Source organism: Heterocephalus glaber, unplaced genomic scaffold (genome assembly GCF_053883595.1).
Source record: "Heterocephalus glaber isolate CG9 unplaced genomic scaffold, H.glaber_assembly_v1.0 deba00001564, whole genome shotgun sequence".
Taxonomy (NCBI): domain Eukaryota; kingdom Metazoa; phylum Chordata; class Mammalia; order Rodentia; family Bathyergidae; genus Heterocephalus; species Heterocephalus glaber.
The window spans coordinates 18,180,185-18,194,960 of record NW_028258351.1 but is presented as its reverse complement, the minus strand read 5'-3'; the positions used below and the strand labels follow the sequence as shown (position 1 = coordinate 18,194,960).

Here is a 14,776-nt window from a genome sequence, read left to right as displayed (position 1 = left end):
TATGATATAGGTTTCTTTTTCTTTTTTTTTGGAGACAGGATCTCACTATGTAGCTCAGGCTGTCTGTGAACTCACTATGTAGCCAATGCTGGCCTTGAACTCCTGATAATCCTCCTACCTCAGCCTCCCAAGTGCTGGGATCACAGGCATGTGCCACCATGCCCAGCTTTACTACAGGTATCTAATACAAATATTTTCATAGGTCAGGCAAGTTCCCTTCAAATACTCATTTACTAACAGTTTATATTACTAAGGGGTGTTAAATTTTACTGTCTTTCCTGGGTTTTTTCAGTTAATGTAATGAGTACATCAAGAGATGTTCTAATGGTAAAAATATCTTTGTATTCCTAGTACATATTTCCAGTTGACCATGGAATGCTGATTTTTAATACTCTACTAAGGTCAACTTTAAGACTTTAAACTCAGATCATAAATGGCATTGATATATTGTTACACTAGTGTTAGTTCTTCTTGTTTAGATAGCAAGGTAATAAAAATCCCACTAAATAAATTGGACAGCCTTCTCTTACCTGGTTCTGACATAGTATATAAAAGATAGAGACTATCCACTCCTTGAAGATTAAACAAAATTTGTCATTAAAACTTACTAAACCTATGGCATCTTTTGTAAAGCAGAATTCTATTTTATTAATTCAGTTTCTTCTACGGTTATTAATTTATTCAGGTTTTCTATTTGGGGTAACTTGGATAACTCAAATTTCCTAGGAAATTACTCATTATATATATATAAATTTCCACATTTTCTTGGCACAGACACACACAGTACTCTTATACTTCTACATCTCTTTTATTTTTTAATTTCTTCCAGAAAACATGCTTTTGATTTTCAGTCTGTTACTTTCTATTTAATTAATTTCTATTGTTAATTATGTTCTACCTTTTGGGACTTCATTCTTTTCCTTTGTGTTGGAGTTGAATGTTTAGATCACTTATTTTTCAATCCTTTATGTCTTTTAACAATTTTAATAAAAATTTTAAAGTTGCAGCTGGGCATAGTGGCACGTGCCTGTAATTCCAACACTCAGGAGGTTAAAAGAGGATTGCCATGAGTTCGAGGCCAGCCTGGGCTACACAGTGAGTCCAAGGCCAGCCTGAACTACACAGTGAGACCCTGTCTCAAAAAAAATTTTTTTTTAAGTTATAGGCTTACTTTCAAAATATAATTTTAGCTATATCTTTTGTTGTTGTTGTTCATTACTGTATTTCTTTGGTAGAATATTTCATTATAAAGTAGTCTTCTATAGTCCTGCAATGATTTGTTGTTATCACTGTTATCCTGAAGATCAAACCCTAACTCCAACTACACCCCCAGCTCTCCCCTTTAATGATTTTTTTGCCGTAACCATTAATTTTACTGGTTATTTTGTGTGTGTGTTTTTTGGTACCAGGGATCGAACTCGGGACCTTGCGCTTGCGAGGCAGGCGCCGGAACCACTAAGCTAAATCCCCGGCCCTTTACTGGTTATTTTAATTTCTTCTTTTTTTGGTACTGGGGATCCAACTTGGAACCTTACGCTTGCGAGGCAGGTGGGGGAACCACTGAGCTAAATCCCCGGCCCTTAATTTCTTCTTTAAAAAAAGTGAACTGAAACTTTTTAGTATTTCTTAGTAGTCATAATTATCAATTTCTGTGCTCTGCATTATTATATTATATATTCCCAATTTGTTTACATTTCTTCTTGTGAATGTGTATCTCTATTAGTTATTTTAGTGATTAGGTAAATGATAAATTACCTTTGTTTTTATGTCTGAAATATGGTATTCAAATGATATTATCTGTCAGTATAATTGTTTCTTCTTTCATTCTTGATCCAGGTGCAATAATGTTTAAAATGTACCAGGTTTGAATTTAATGTTATTTACCCTTCATATCATTCAGTATTTAAGATGACTCACATTTTCTTTTCCTTTCTTTTTTTTTTTTGGTACCAGAGATCGATCACATTTTCTTTGATGCCTACAAAATCTGTTATTATCTCCTCAAATATTCTCTACAATAGCCTCCATTCTCTTTGGAACTCCTTAGATGTGTGCTGGAAGCTCTCAATCCTCTGTTTTTTAAATATGTTTCTTGTTATTTCCCTTTTTTGTCTCACTAGGATAGAGAACTCCTCACTATTGTTTTCTAATTTACTAAAAGCCTGTATCTTTTCTACAGTTTAAACCATTAACCTTATTTACAATTTCTGTATTTTGTTTCCAAGTTCTTTAATGATTTTTTAACTTTTTTCTTTATTCTTTTTATTTCTAATGTTTTTTAATTGTTATTTTTAAATATATTCTTTTATTTCCAGTCTAAGTGCATTGATGTCATGTTGGCCACATAGCTTCCTAAACCTAGCTTTCAACTATTAAAATCCTGGTTAGCATCTATATTAAAATTCTGGTGCGCATTTATATAGGTCTATATAAATTATGACTATGTAGAAAGTCCTTTTGAACACCACATAAAACTTCATTGTTTTTTGATGATTAACATGAGCTCCATTTCTTCTATTTTCCTTCAAGCTGAGAACTCCGTGGCCTTTTGTGTTTCACATAATGGGCTCTTGCTCACTGCCTAAGACTAAGAATTTCTAAAACACAAAACATAAACACTGCAGCAGTGCCAAGCTTTGTACTGAAGTTGGTTAAGTGAAGAAAGTTAATCAGAAAATACTTTTTTCAAGTTCAACAGAAAAGCAACAGAACTTAAAAAATGTAAAGCATTCCCAATTGAAGTCAGCTGAGGAAAAAATGGAAACAGTAAGAGAAATAAAAAGTCATCATTTCTCTTATGAACATTCCTCAGTACTGTGTGCATGTGTATCTCATCTATTCTCCAAATACAATAAATAGAAGCACAGCTCTTACAACATTAAAAGCTGTCCCTACTAGGGGAAAAAAAAGTGAACTCTCAGGGTTACCCTGACCTGGTTTGCTGAAAGATAAAAAAAAACTGCTGAGCATATCAATGACCATGGCTTATATTGTTAACACCTGTGACAAGCATTAAAGACTGAGTTCATACTTTAGAGTATGTGCAATAACATTCATTGCCATTTTAGATTTTACTGTGACACAAGCAAGGAGTCAAAACAGAAACTAAATTATCACCACTGACTTATATATTATTCATTGTATTTAGGAATGTCACCAAAATTCTCAAAAAGGATCATAGCACTCCTTTTCAAATTTTGTAAAAAGCTACTTTAACTGTTCTCTATGGCCAGCTTGAGTTTATTGAAAACTTCAGACAAAAAAGATTCATTAGTACACCAAAGATTGTTTATTGGGTCTAGTTGTCATCAAAGTATCTTTCACTTACAAAGTATGTTTTCTTAACTAACCTACATATAAACTGTGTAATTCAGAGATATAAAATGACAAATGATAATGCATATCAGAAATAAGAGGTTCTTAGTCATTTTCATTTTTTTCAGAATTTTACAGAAAAATCAATTTTATAATTTGGAAAAAAATGAGAAAATAGAAGAAACCTTAACAGCTTTACCTGGAGACAGAGAAAAACATAAAAGAAATCAAACAAGCTGTGTACAAGATTAACTTCAATTTACTGAATAAAGAAAAACTAAAAGAGAGAGCCATAGAAAGGATGACTGAGTGACAGAGGTATTGGTATGCAAGGTAAAGGAAAAAGTAAGGATGAGCTTAGCCAGTAACATATTGGGTTTGAACTGGTCACGAGAGCAAACATTGTCATGACCTTATACAAATGCATTAAATGTATTACAGGTCATCCTGATAAGATCATACCACTGTACAGAGTTTAAGGCAGTATCCTGTCAAATCAAGGTGGAAACAAATTTTAAAACGTTAAGAAAGGGCTAGGGTTGTAACTCAGTGGTAGAGCATTTGCCTAACATATGCAAACCCTTGGGTTTGAACTATAGCAGAACCAAAAAGGTAGCAGGGGAAGGTGCCTTAGTTACCTTTTCTCATCGCTGAGACAAAACACCCAAAGTTAAAGGAGGAAAGGTTTATTTGGAGCAGTTTGCAGAGGTTTCAGTCCATAGTTGGCTGGCTCCAAGGCAGGGTGGTATGGCAAAAGGGCATTGCAGAGTACAAAGAGTTCATGGCATGCACAAGGCAGAAGGCAGAAAGCACCAAGCTACAAGTGACAATAGCAGCTTCTTTCTGACCCTTTTATATTCTATCTAGGCTACCCTACTTAGGGTGGACAGCAAACCAATCAGTGGACTGATTTAGTAATCACACATTCTTAATCTCAGCATTACACCTTCTAGATCCAGCCACCTCTGAAAAAGCCCCACCTATGACTGCATAAGGCTTTGGGGGTACATCCAGACATAAGCCATAACAAAAGGGTAACAAACTTACACCAACATATGAAAGAATCCAACAGGACTTACTGCCCATGACATTTAACATAAACTCAACAATGATAACATTATGCAACATTATGATCTATCCCAGTAGTCTATACTTTCTTGAAGACAACAATCCTATCTCATTCATGCCAACCTCCACAGTGTCTTGCAGTGCCACCATGCCTACATGTGTAGATATGAACATCAGTTTTCCCACCTCCTTATCAGGCTATGAAGGAACAAAATAAAATAAACAGCCTTATCATAAGTCATGAGAACAAAGAACTCTACTCACCCCAACCCACAGCCAGTAAGCCTTTCCAACCCTGAGCTAAATTCTCTGATGTTTAAAAACTTTCCATCCTACAGGAAAATGGCTCTCAAACCTCTTTGAACACTATTTCAAACAAAAAATTATATATTTTTAATCATAACCCTGTAAACATATATGTAACTCAAAAATTTTGTGCAGCTAGACTTTACTCTAACCAAGTATAATGTGCTGTTATTTTGCACTTTCTTCCTTTTTTAACTGGCATGAGTAAGGTTAAATTTCATGACAAGGTGCATAAGGTATAATCTGGATGTATTTCACCCAACCTAACTCACACCTTAAAATTCAAAACCCACTCAACTTTGTTATCCATTAAGAGTTATAGTCCTGGGCCAGGGATTTAGCTCAGTGGTTGCGGCGCCTGCCTGGCATGTGCAAGGACCAGGGTTCAATCCCCGGTACCAAAAAAAAAAAAAAAGTTACAGTCTTAATAATAATATTCCAAAGCAATAATTTTTCAAAGTTAGGTACTATACCCCTGGGGAGGCAGAGGTTTTCCATGGGATTCATAGACACATGTTTTAAAAGAATCAACTTCTAGATCCTCAAATTCAATAAATACTCTTCTGAAATACAGGGATGTTTAATTAGAGATTCTTCTTCAACCTCCCTTTGTCCTACTTAACCAAAGGCTTTCCACCATCCTTGATTTTACTATGGTTCCCTGAAAATGTTGAGGAAAAATTCCTGTGATATCAAATAAGAGGGACAATTTAAAATAACATCAGTAGGCATGATAAGACATGTTATGCCTGGCCTGAATGAGATCCTCTGAGCAAACACGCACCCTCACCAAACAACAGGCTAATCTCAGTAAACAGAAGGTCATAAAGAAAATTTAGGACAAAATATATATCTCCTCAGCATCAGAGTCCAGTATTATATGTACACCTGCGCTGACTGTCCATGGACCCTCAATCATAAACATTCCACTCCAGATCACAGCCCCCCCTTCTAAAAACCTATATAAACCTGGTTTCTCTCCCAGATAGCTGCTGAAAATCATTCAGAATCTCAGCCTTTTCTCACATAAAGCTGCTGAAATCTGCCCGATTTTAGTTCCTGTTCACATTTGGAAAGGAATAAAGCTTTTTCTCACACAAAGCCTATGTCCAAGTGGCTTCTTGAGCACTGTTTGTAACAGGACTTGCCTTTAATCCTGGCAACATGGGAGGCTAAGGCTGAAGGATCACAAGTCCAAGGCCAACCTGGACAACTTAACAAGACCCTGTACCAAAGATTTTTTTAAATTTTAAGAGCTGGGAATGTAGCTCAGTGCTCCTCGGTTCTGTGGGTAAAAATTTGGGGACAAGCAGAGAAAGGTAAGGGCCTAAGTGAGGTTTAGGGCAAATCCTAACTAGAAAGAGGTACAACATTTGCTAGAGAGAGAGCAATTAAGAGAAGCAAGGACAGCTGATAAGCAGCTTGGCCCCACTTGGTGCCAAGGCCCCAGTTCACCACTCCTCTCCACCTCCAGTTAAGTACAAAAGAGACAAAATGAGTAGGGAGCTCTATTATAGAATACTCAGTATATAAAATAAATACTCACACCTTCACATCCACATACACGTATTTATATTCTCACCAGATTACTGCACTAAAATGTCCATGTATTCCTTTACTAATTGTTAAATCAGGCTTGTATGTAAGGCCCATCATAAATTTTAGAGATAGCACTTTGGCAGGACAAGGAAGCACTAAATGAGCTTGCCCAAGTATTTGCACATAGGTAATGGGGAGAGGCTCAGTGGCCAAATCAAGGGTCTCAGAGCCTGAAATAGCCATCAAGTTATAACAAATTTCAGAGGGAGGATCTTTTTTCGCCATGTAATAAAAAGGGTTAAGAACAGAGACCATCAAGCACCAGCTCCAGGCTCCCTACCTTACTCCAACAAGTCTGTCTCCTCATTTCTCTCCTCTTTCGAATAAAGTGATTATATTTCTCCTTTTAAACATAATTTTTTATTTATATAAATTTACAGTTCCCAGATAAAATTTACCCTCATGAAACCAAACAGTTCAATCCCCAGCACTGCAAAATAAATATCCATGCCATGCCAATAATTTTTTTTTTTAAAGTGAGTTATGAATAACGTGTAACAAATCTTTTAGCAGGCCAGGTGATACAAAGTCTGCTTTCAACAAAATAAAAGAAAGACCTAATTGAGTAGGTAGCTGCTAGAACAACAACAACAAAATTAACGCTACAGTACTATGTAATTTAGAAAGAGTTAAGAGAAATAAATAATTGCTGTAATAAAACTTTTGTTTCTATTTATTTAGGAGATCAACAGTTCTCAGTGCTTATATCTACTTAAAAATAAAAAACTGCAGGGCCAGGGATTTAGCTCAGCTTCGTCGTGCCTGCCTCATAAGTGCAAGGTCCTGAGTTCAATCCCAGGTACCAAAAAAAAAAAAAAAAAAAAACCTGCAATAGAACTGATGCTAAAGTCTATCTTTTTCTATCCATATACAATATTAATCTAAAGATTAAGGCTTAATTGGGAAACACAAGTATCTTATGAAGGCTGAATTTCCAATAATTTTTACATTCTAATAATTTTTAAATGTGTGAAAAAGTGTAATTGATTACATATTTCTAATAATTGGAATAACATCACAATACAGAAGAAATTTACATGCATATTTTCATTGCGGAGAACAGAACTCTGATCAAATTATTTTTTAGATATAACGTTAGGTCAGTGTTTCTCCAAGTGTAGTATCTGAACCAATAATATCAGCCTCACTTGGTTAATTTGCTTAAAATACAAATTCTGGGACTTAGTAACTCTGGGGGTAGGGCACAGCAACCTACCTTTGTTTTAATGAATCCCTGTTTTTTTTGTTTTTTTGTTTTTTGGAGACAGGATCTCACGATGCAGTTCAGGCTGACCTTGAACTTACTATGTAGCCCACACTGGCCTCGACTTTGCAGTAATCCTGCCTCAGCCTCTCAAGTGCTGAGATTACAGGCCTCCACCACCACACCTCACTTACCCATTTGTGTTTTAAGTGCATTCTTAACCCTAGCCTCTAAATAGCATTCTTTTGTTCTAAAATGTAAGAAAGTATAAAATCAAGAATTATTGGTGAAGCGGGCCGGGGATTTAGGTCAGTGGTTCCCCCGCCTGCCTAGCAAGCACAAGGACCCAAGTTCGATCCCCGGTACCCAAAAAAAAAGAATTATTGGTGGAGGTCAGAAGTAGTGATGGGGTATGCTTAGCTTTAATTTGGTTTGATTAAGTCATAGTAGTATAAAATGGCACAGCCTTATAAATGTGACCCTTTGACTAGTGTTTAACCTCTACCGGACCTCTGGCTGAACTTTTGGGTTGATTGGGATCAAAGCCATTTTGTTCTCCAAACTTGAATTCATTCTGATGATTGCCCTCTCACTCCTTGTCCAGTTGAACCCTGTTTCTAAAGGTCAATATGTTGTCTGCATGGCATCTCACTAACAATTAAGAGTAGCTGTAAAGGAAGATTATCAGTATTTCTTGTGGCAAGAAAAGTCATTTTTGTCTTTGCACTTTGGATGCTGAATTTTTTATGTGGAACATAGCCACAGCTAGATAAATGTGAGCATCTTCTGTTAGAATTATTTCCAATGTCTGTAAAAATGTTTTTCTAATATAGACTATTTCTGACTCAACCCTGTAAGACACTTATTTAGAATAATATTTGGGAAACAATAAAGAGCTTTTTCAAAATGAAAAAATAAAGAATTATTTAAGAATAAAATTAATACTGCACTACCAAAAGACTTAAAATTTTAAGGCAGTTTAGCATAGGGGTTAGAAGAAGACTTAGGAACTTACCCTCTTTGGCTAAATATAACTCCTTAAATTTTGCTCTCTTTTGATTAAATTCTTGCTCAAGCTGCTGCTGTGCACGTAAAAATTCTGCATTGATTTTTTCCAATTCTGCTACTCTTTGCTGAAGAGAAACTGTAAAAAAAAAATGTTAGTTAACAAGCAATAATTTTGTTTATAAATTAAGTTACAAGAATAAATTAGTATTTCACATTCCTATACATGAAACAAGTAGACAAGCTCTTCCCAAGATCCATTATAGTCTAGGAAATTCTAACTTGAAAAAGAGCAAGACACTTCTATTACACTTAATATATACAAACTGTGAATGAGTCATGTGTAGTGAAACAGCATATATACAGAGAATCACAGAAGGCCAATTTCCCAAATAAAAGAAAAAAAAAGTTTCTAAAATTATTTTGTACATTTGACAGAATAGTAATCCACTTTCAGAACTGTTAAATAATGAATTATTTAAACTACATATCAAATAGCTGAACCCATTGCCAATATTGCTATTTCCTGCATCTCTCAATTGGTATGAGCAAATCTAATAGGTTTCCTGATTAGGTCAACCATACCATCCAGAACTAGTCTTCCAATTTCAAAATGATCCATGACGATTATAATCAAATACAAAGAATATAAAACGGTATATTCTATCTGAACTCTCAAATACTGAGAGATTAGGTTGTTTTTTTGATTAACCACTTAATCACATTTAAGGGCCCTAAATGTGGCCCCAGCTCATGAAATGACAGCCTATTCTGGGCAAGCCCAGGGGTGGTTTTGGTTAAAGCATAAACCCTTAACCTCCCTGCTCCCTTAACAACCCAGCCTTAAGGCTATGACCATAATCTCTTTTTTTTCACTTTCATTAGTACATGTTTCCAGTATACAATGATTACAGTCATGGTAGGGAATTAGTACATGTACATAACCCATTTCAATTCCCTTCTTTTCCCCCCTTCTTCCTCCCCCTTTTATTTTTCCACCATCAGATTCATTTATTTATAAGATCTTATGAATTATCATACATACAGACTAAAAGCCAGACTAATAGATGAAAGAACATTTAAAACACATAAGACAACTGTACTAAGTCAAGGTACACTTTTAGATACACTGTCCACACTGGATTACAACACCATATCAGTACATTAATTACCTAAGCCAGCAGAGGTCACAGTTTCCTACTATAAACCACCCTCAATGACAATGATTTGCCTACAATTTTAACTGAGATTATCTGTGAAGGGCATCCTCTCCCCCAATCCACTCTCATTTAATTCAGAGCTGATTTGATTTTGTTTATTTTGGGGTTTTTTGAGGTGCTGGGCCTTTACACTAAGCTACATCCTGAGCCCTCCCTTTTTCTTTTGAGACAGGGTCTCCCTAAGACACTTAACTGTCCAGTCTGGGATTGAAGTTGTGATCCTCCTGCCTTAGTCTCCTGGGCACTGGGATTATAAGCATGTGCTACCATACCAAATCAGAGCTGATTTGATAATGCATAGAAAAAAAAGACTTAAAAAATGTACCAATTACTTATTTATAATAGATTCCTGGCTCATAAATTTCTTCCATATTTTTTCAAAGTTTTCTACAATGTGGATATAGTTTCCTCTGACAATAAATAATAAGCTAAAACCAGTATTTGTTCATTCCCATGACATCTCCAGACTAGCTTCATCACAGATTTAACAGTATTAGTGGAATTCATGGCAGAAAGGGGAAATGAGCACTGATTTGAGTCTCATATCATTAAAAGTAAAGAGTCATTTTGAGGGACAAGTTATCTATAGAGCCTTATGTAAAAGAAATGACATCTGCTAATTTGAAGAGGGATAGAAAAAAATGCTGGAAAGGGGATATGTGCAATTATCTCACTTTTCCATTTTAAATCATGAAGAAATTTTGTTCTCTGTGCTCTTTATTTCTGCCTGTATTTTCACTGTTAAGTAGCTTTTCCAAGTAACACCTTAATATTAGTTGTAGCTATTGATCACTGCAGGGGAGGGGAGGGCTCTGGAAGGAGACAATCATTCCATATGTATATGTACTTAATCATGTTCTACATTATAAAAATATTATCTGTCAATTTGAAATACATAAAAGGCTGGGAACGATGGCACACACCTAATCCCAGCACTTGGGAGGCTGAAACAGGATTGCTGTGAGTTTGAGACTAGCTTGGGTTACACAGTGAGTTCAAGGCCAGCCTGAACTGCATAGGGAGAATCTGTCTTAAAAAACCAAAAGAATGGCCAGGCACTGTGACACACACCTGTAATCCCAGCACTCCAGGCTGAGGGAGGAGGACCACTATGGGTTCAAGGTCAGCCTGAGCTACATTGTGAGTTCAAGGCCAGCCTGCATTACATAGGGAGACCCTATCTCAAAACACAAAACAAAACAAAACAAAAATACATAAATAAATTAAATTAAATGAGAGCTGGGGATGTAGCTTAGTGGTAGAATGCTTGCCTAGTATACACAAGGCCCTGGACTTAATCCTCAGTACTGTAAAAAGATAAATATATAACAAGATCCTTCTGTTCTTACTTTCTGCTAACTACATCTCCAGCCCATCCCTACCCAAACCACCTGCATGCACTTACAAAATGCTCATGCCATTCAACATTATATTTGTATTTAAATTAATGAGGCTCATGAATCAACAAAAACAAAAATGCAGCTAAACTTTAAAACTGCAGTCAAACATTAAGTGTATTTCCACTACTTCCAACCTCATCCTGGCTCTGATCCACAATTCAAATCGCATCTACACCCACATGTCTGACTGGCTCTCTCCAGACCCCAAGAAAGTTTTCAATTCCAGGAATCACGATCCTTCTCAGGGTGTACCAAGTTACTCTCTCTTCTCATTTTGGTTTTATTGTTAATTTTAAAAAGTAATAATCCAATTCAACTACTACTAAACACACTGCAATTCTACAAAAACGAAAGGTCAAATAACTGTTTCCTGTAAGAATGCTTCTATTATATTTAGAAAAATCAACTCATCATGAATAGAGAGCAGGAAAGTTTATAGATAAGTAGGCATATAGTAATACATTAGAGCAAACCACAAATCAAAGTAGCTCTCATCACACAAAATGCTGTATTATTTTTCTAACATGGTGATTAATAATTCACAATAATTAGCTAATAGTTCAAGTTAAAAATACTCAGCATGTACAGAAAAAACTTGATGCTACCTGTTATTATTAAACTAGTGGTATTTACTTCATGAATTAAAAAAAAAAGCAGACAGATCAAATGAATAAAAATAAATTTAAAAACCCAGACAGATCAAATGTCTCTGTATGTAGCCACAAATGACAAGTCACTCCCAGTCTCATGATTCCAACTCAGTTCCATGTTTAGATTTTCAAGTTCATACCCTTCCCTACTACCACATAGCCTCACAGCAAATTAACAAGTGTCAATGTCACCCTTCAACACTGACCAACCTTCTAAAAGTTAGCAACTGAGAGTTTTAGTACATCAGTCTTCATAAACCATTCCATACATTCCATACATATTTTTTTACATTCCATATATTGTTACCTTTATTTGAATAAGAACAAAGGAAAACTATTTAATGCAATGGTAACTTTTAATGCTTGACATCCAAAGGGAAAAATTACTACATCCCTTACTCAAAATGTCTGAACTAAGCAACAACAATACAAAAGGAAAAAAATAAGAATAGCATAAATGATTCAATAAGTCTTAGGTATTTTTCCCTAATTTTGACAAAAATGAGAGAACATGCAATAACTTAAAATATTTTTAAGCGTCAAGCTGTATCCTACTACTAGTACCCTACTACTACATTCCTCTAAGGAAAACACTGTACAGTGCTAAATTTTATAAGACATAAACCACAGGACAAGTAATAAAGCAGTCTAGGTCAAATTTTACTGCAACCAAAATAGTTTTATTTAAAGATGTTCAAAATCCAAGAAAAAACCTATTTCAATCTCTAGAACACTGATCCCAGTGGAGAAAAGAATCTGAACAGTTCCTGAAACCTAGATGGTGATCACTGGATTTAAAAATTATGCCAATCCCAGCCATTCAGGAGGCTGAGAGGATCACTTGGGTGCAGGAGTTTGAGGCCAGCATGGACAACACAGCAAGACTCCATCTCTTAGAAAAAGGGAAGGGGGAGGGTAGAGAAGTAGAAAGAGAAGAAGGAAGGAAGGAAACTATTAAATATGGTAGGTACATCCATTCAACAGAATAATATCAATGTCAGAAAAAAAAAGAATGAGACAAAATTACGTACAGCACGATGTGATCTATGAACAAATATGAAAAAAAGACTGAAACATATATACTAAAATGGTACTCTGATAATTAAGAAGATATGTCGGCTGGATTTTAATTAGAAGGCCTCTGCACTGACCAACATTCCCAGCCTTATTTATTTATTTAGAGACAGAGTCTTGCTAAGTCACTAAATTGTCCAGCCTGGGCTCAAACATGTGATCCTCTTGCTTTAGCCTCCCAGAGTGCTGGGATTACAGGATAGTGCTACCACAGCCAGCAATAACTGTAATTTTCTTATTGCTCTATTTCAATCTCGTTGCTCATAAAAAGGACACATAATAGGGGCTGGGGATTTAGTTCAGTGGTTTTGTCGCCTGCTGCACAAGTGCAAGGACCCAAGTTCGATCCCAGGTACCAAAAAAAAAAATGGACACATAATTTACTTCAATGATCTTAAAAATATTTCAACACAAAAAAATAATCATTTTTAAGCTACACTTAAATTTTCCCAGAATTAGCAATTTGTTTAAATAAACTTTCAAAAAGTCTCACCTAGTAAACTACAGTCTCTCTGTGCTCTAAAACTTATCACCCTCCAGCCTTTTCTTTTGATTTTTTTTTTTTTTTGGTACTGGGGATCGAACTCGGGACCTTGCACTTTCAAGGCAGGTGTGCCACCACTGAGCTAAATCCCTGGCCCCTTCCTCCAGCCTTTTCTAAGAATACTAAAAAAGACTACTATTTGCTATAAATCTACCCACTGAATTATACTTTGTATTCCTCAACGAGGAAGGGGGGACGTAACTAGAGAATACTAATCACAGACAAACAGTAGTCTAAATGCAGGTAACTGGGTTAACATTACCAATCATTTATAATATTAAATCAAACAGATATGGTATGCAGAAACCAAATGTTTTGTTTAGTCTTTCCATAGTACTAAAGATAGAGCAGGGAAGTTGCCACTCTTCGTCACAGAGCCCTGGGAAGTGCGAACATTTGAAGGGAGTTTGAGATGCCGCTGTTGCCCTGGTCCTGTGACCTCCAACTGGCCTGGGTTAAAATATAGAAAGACCCTAGGGTTGCTGCAGGTCAACAGTCCCCACTGGAGAAAAAGATCCTGAACCTAGGTGGGATGCATACAACAGCAGCAAGATACTTGATAACTTGGAAACATCAAGAGGAGTATGAAACACTGTAGGGACCAGGCTTGACCGAGTCCTACTATAATAAAAGAATAATGGGCATAATGGAAAAAGAGGCAACAGGCAATGAAATGAAGATGAAAACGGAGGAGGAAACAACCCAAAGCATAGAGGAACAAAAGCATTACTATGTAATACCCCAGAGAGAGGAAACAGAAAGGCACATACATCGAACAGGCCAGGCCAAAGGATTTAAGAACAGAACGTTTAGACAACCACAACCCCTCAGTGAAACGTTACCAAAAATTACACCAGAAAAGCATCCAGAAAGCACAGAGAAGAAAGCAGGTAAATGAAACAGAACAGATGTAAATTAAGGATCACCAGGAACACATGATTTGAGGGAGAGAATTTATAGAGCAAAGACTCAAGGAAAGAATCCTGAGAAAAAGCCAGAGCCAGCCATCTACATGTGAAAAGTGTGGGAGAGCACAGAAAGACATCGGGGAGCTTGAGAGAGTTACTGCATATCCACTTTTCCAGCCATGCAGTAGAAGTTGGGTGCAAGTGACTATCCTTACAGAAAAGTCTCAGATTAGAGAGGAAGTGGATACAATTCTAAAGCCAAGTGAAAGAAAACACTTGGCTCTACTCCCCTTTTTGGGACATCAAATAGGAAAATAAAACATTAATAAATGTCAAAAAAAAAAAAAAAGATAGGGCAGGTATTTAGCTCAGTGGTTCCGCTGCCGCCTGCCTTGCAAGCCCAAAGACCCGAGTTTGATCCCAGTACCAAAAAACAAATATAGTACTAAAGATAATCACAATTCTTTAGTATAAGAGAAATTG

General features: G+C 36.1%; 1 protein-coding gene and 1 pseudogene across 6 annotated transcripts in view; one reads left to right on the top strand and one right to left on the bottom strand.

Annotated features, from left to right (window-relative positions):
- Rabep1 (rabaptin, RAB GTPase binding effector protein 1) overlaps nucleotides 1-14,776 on the bottom strand; it is a 175,121-nt gene that overhangs the window by 71,223 nt on the left and 89,122 nt on the right. For all 6 annotated transcript variants that reach the window (XM_021238511.2, XM_021238510.2, XM_087192008.1 and 3 more), the window contains exon 2: nucleotides 8,508-8,636. In XM_021238511.2, coding sequence (XP_021094170.2) covers nucleotides 8,508-8,636 — 129 coding nt within the window. The remainder of the gene's footprint in view (nucleotides 1-8,507; nucleotides 8,637-14,776) is intronic.
- On the top strand, nucleotides 13,772-14,698 carry LOC147823890 (putative uncharacterized protein ZNRD1-AS1 pseudogene; annotated as a pseudogene).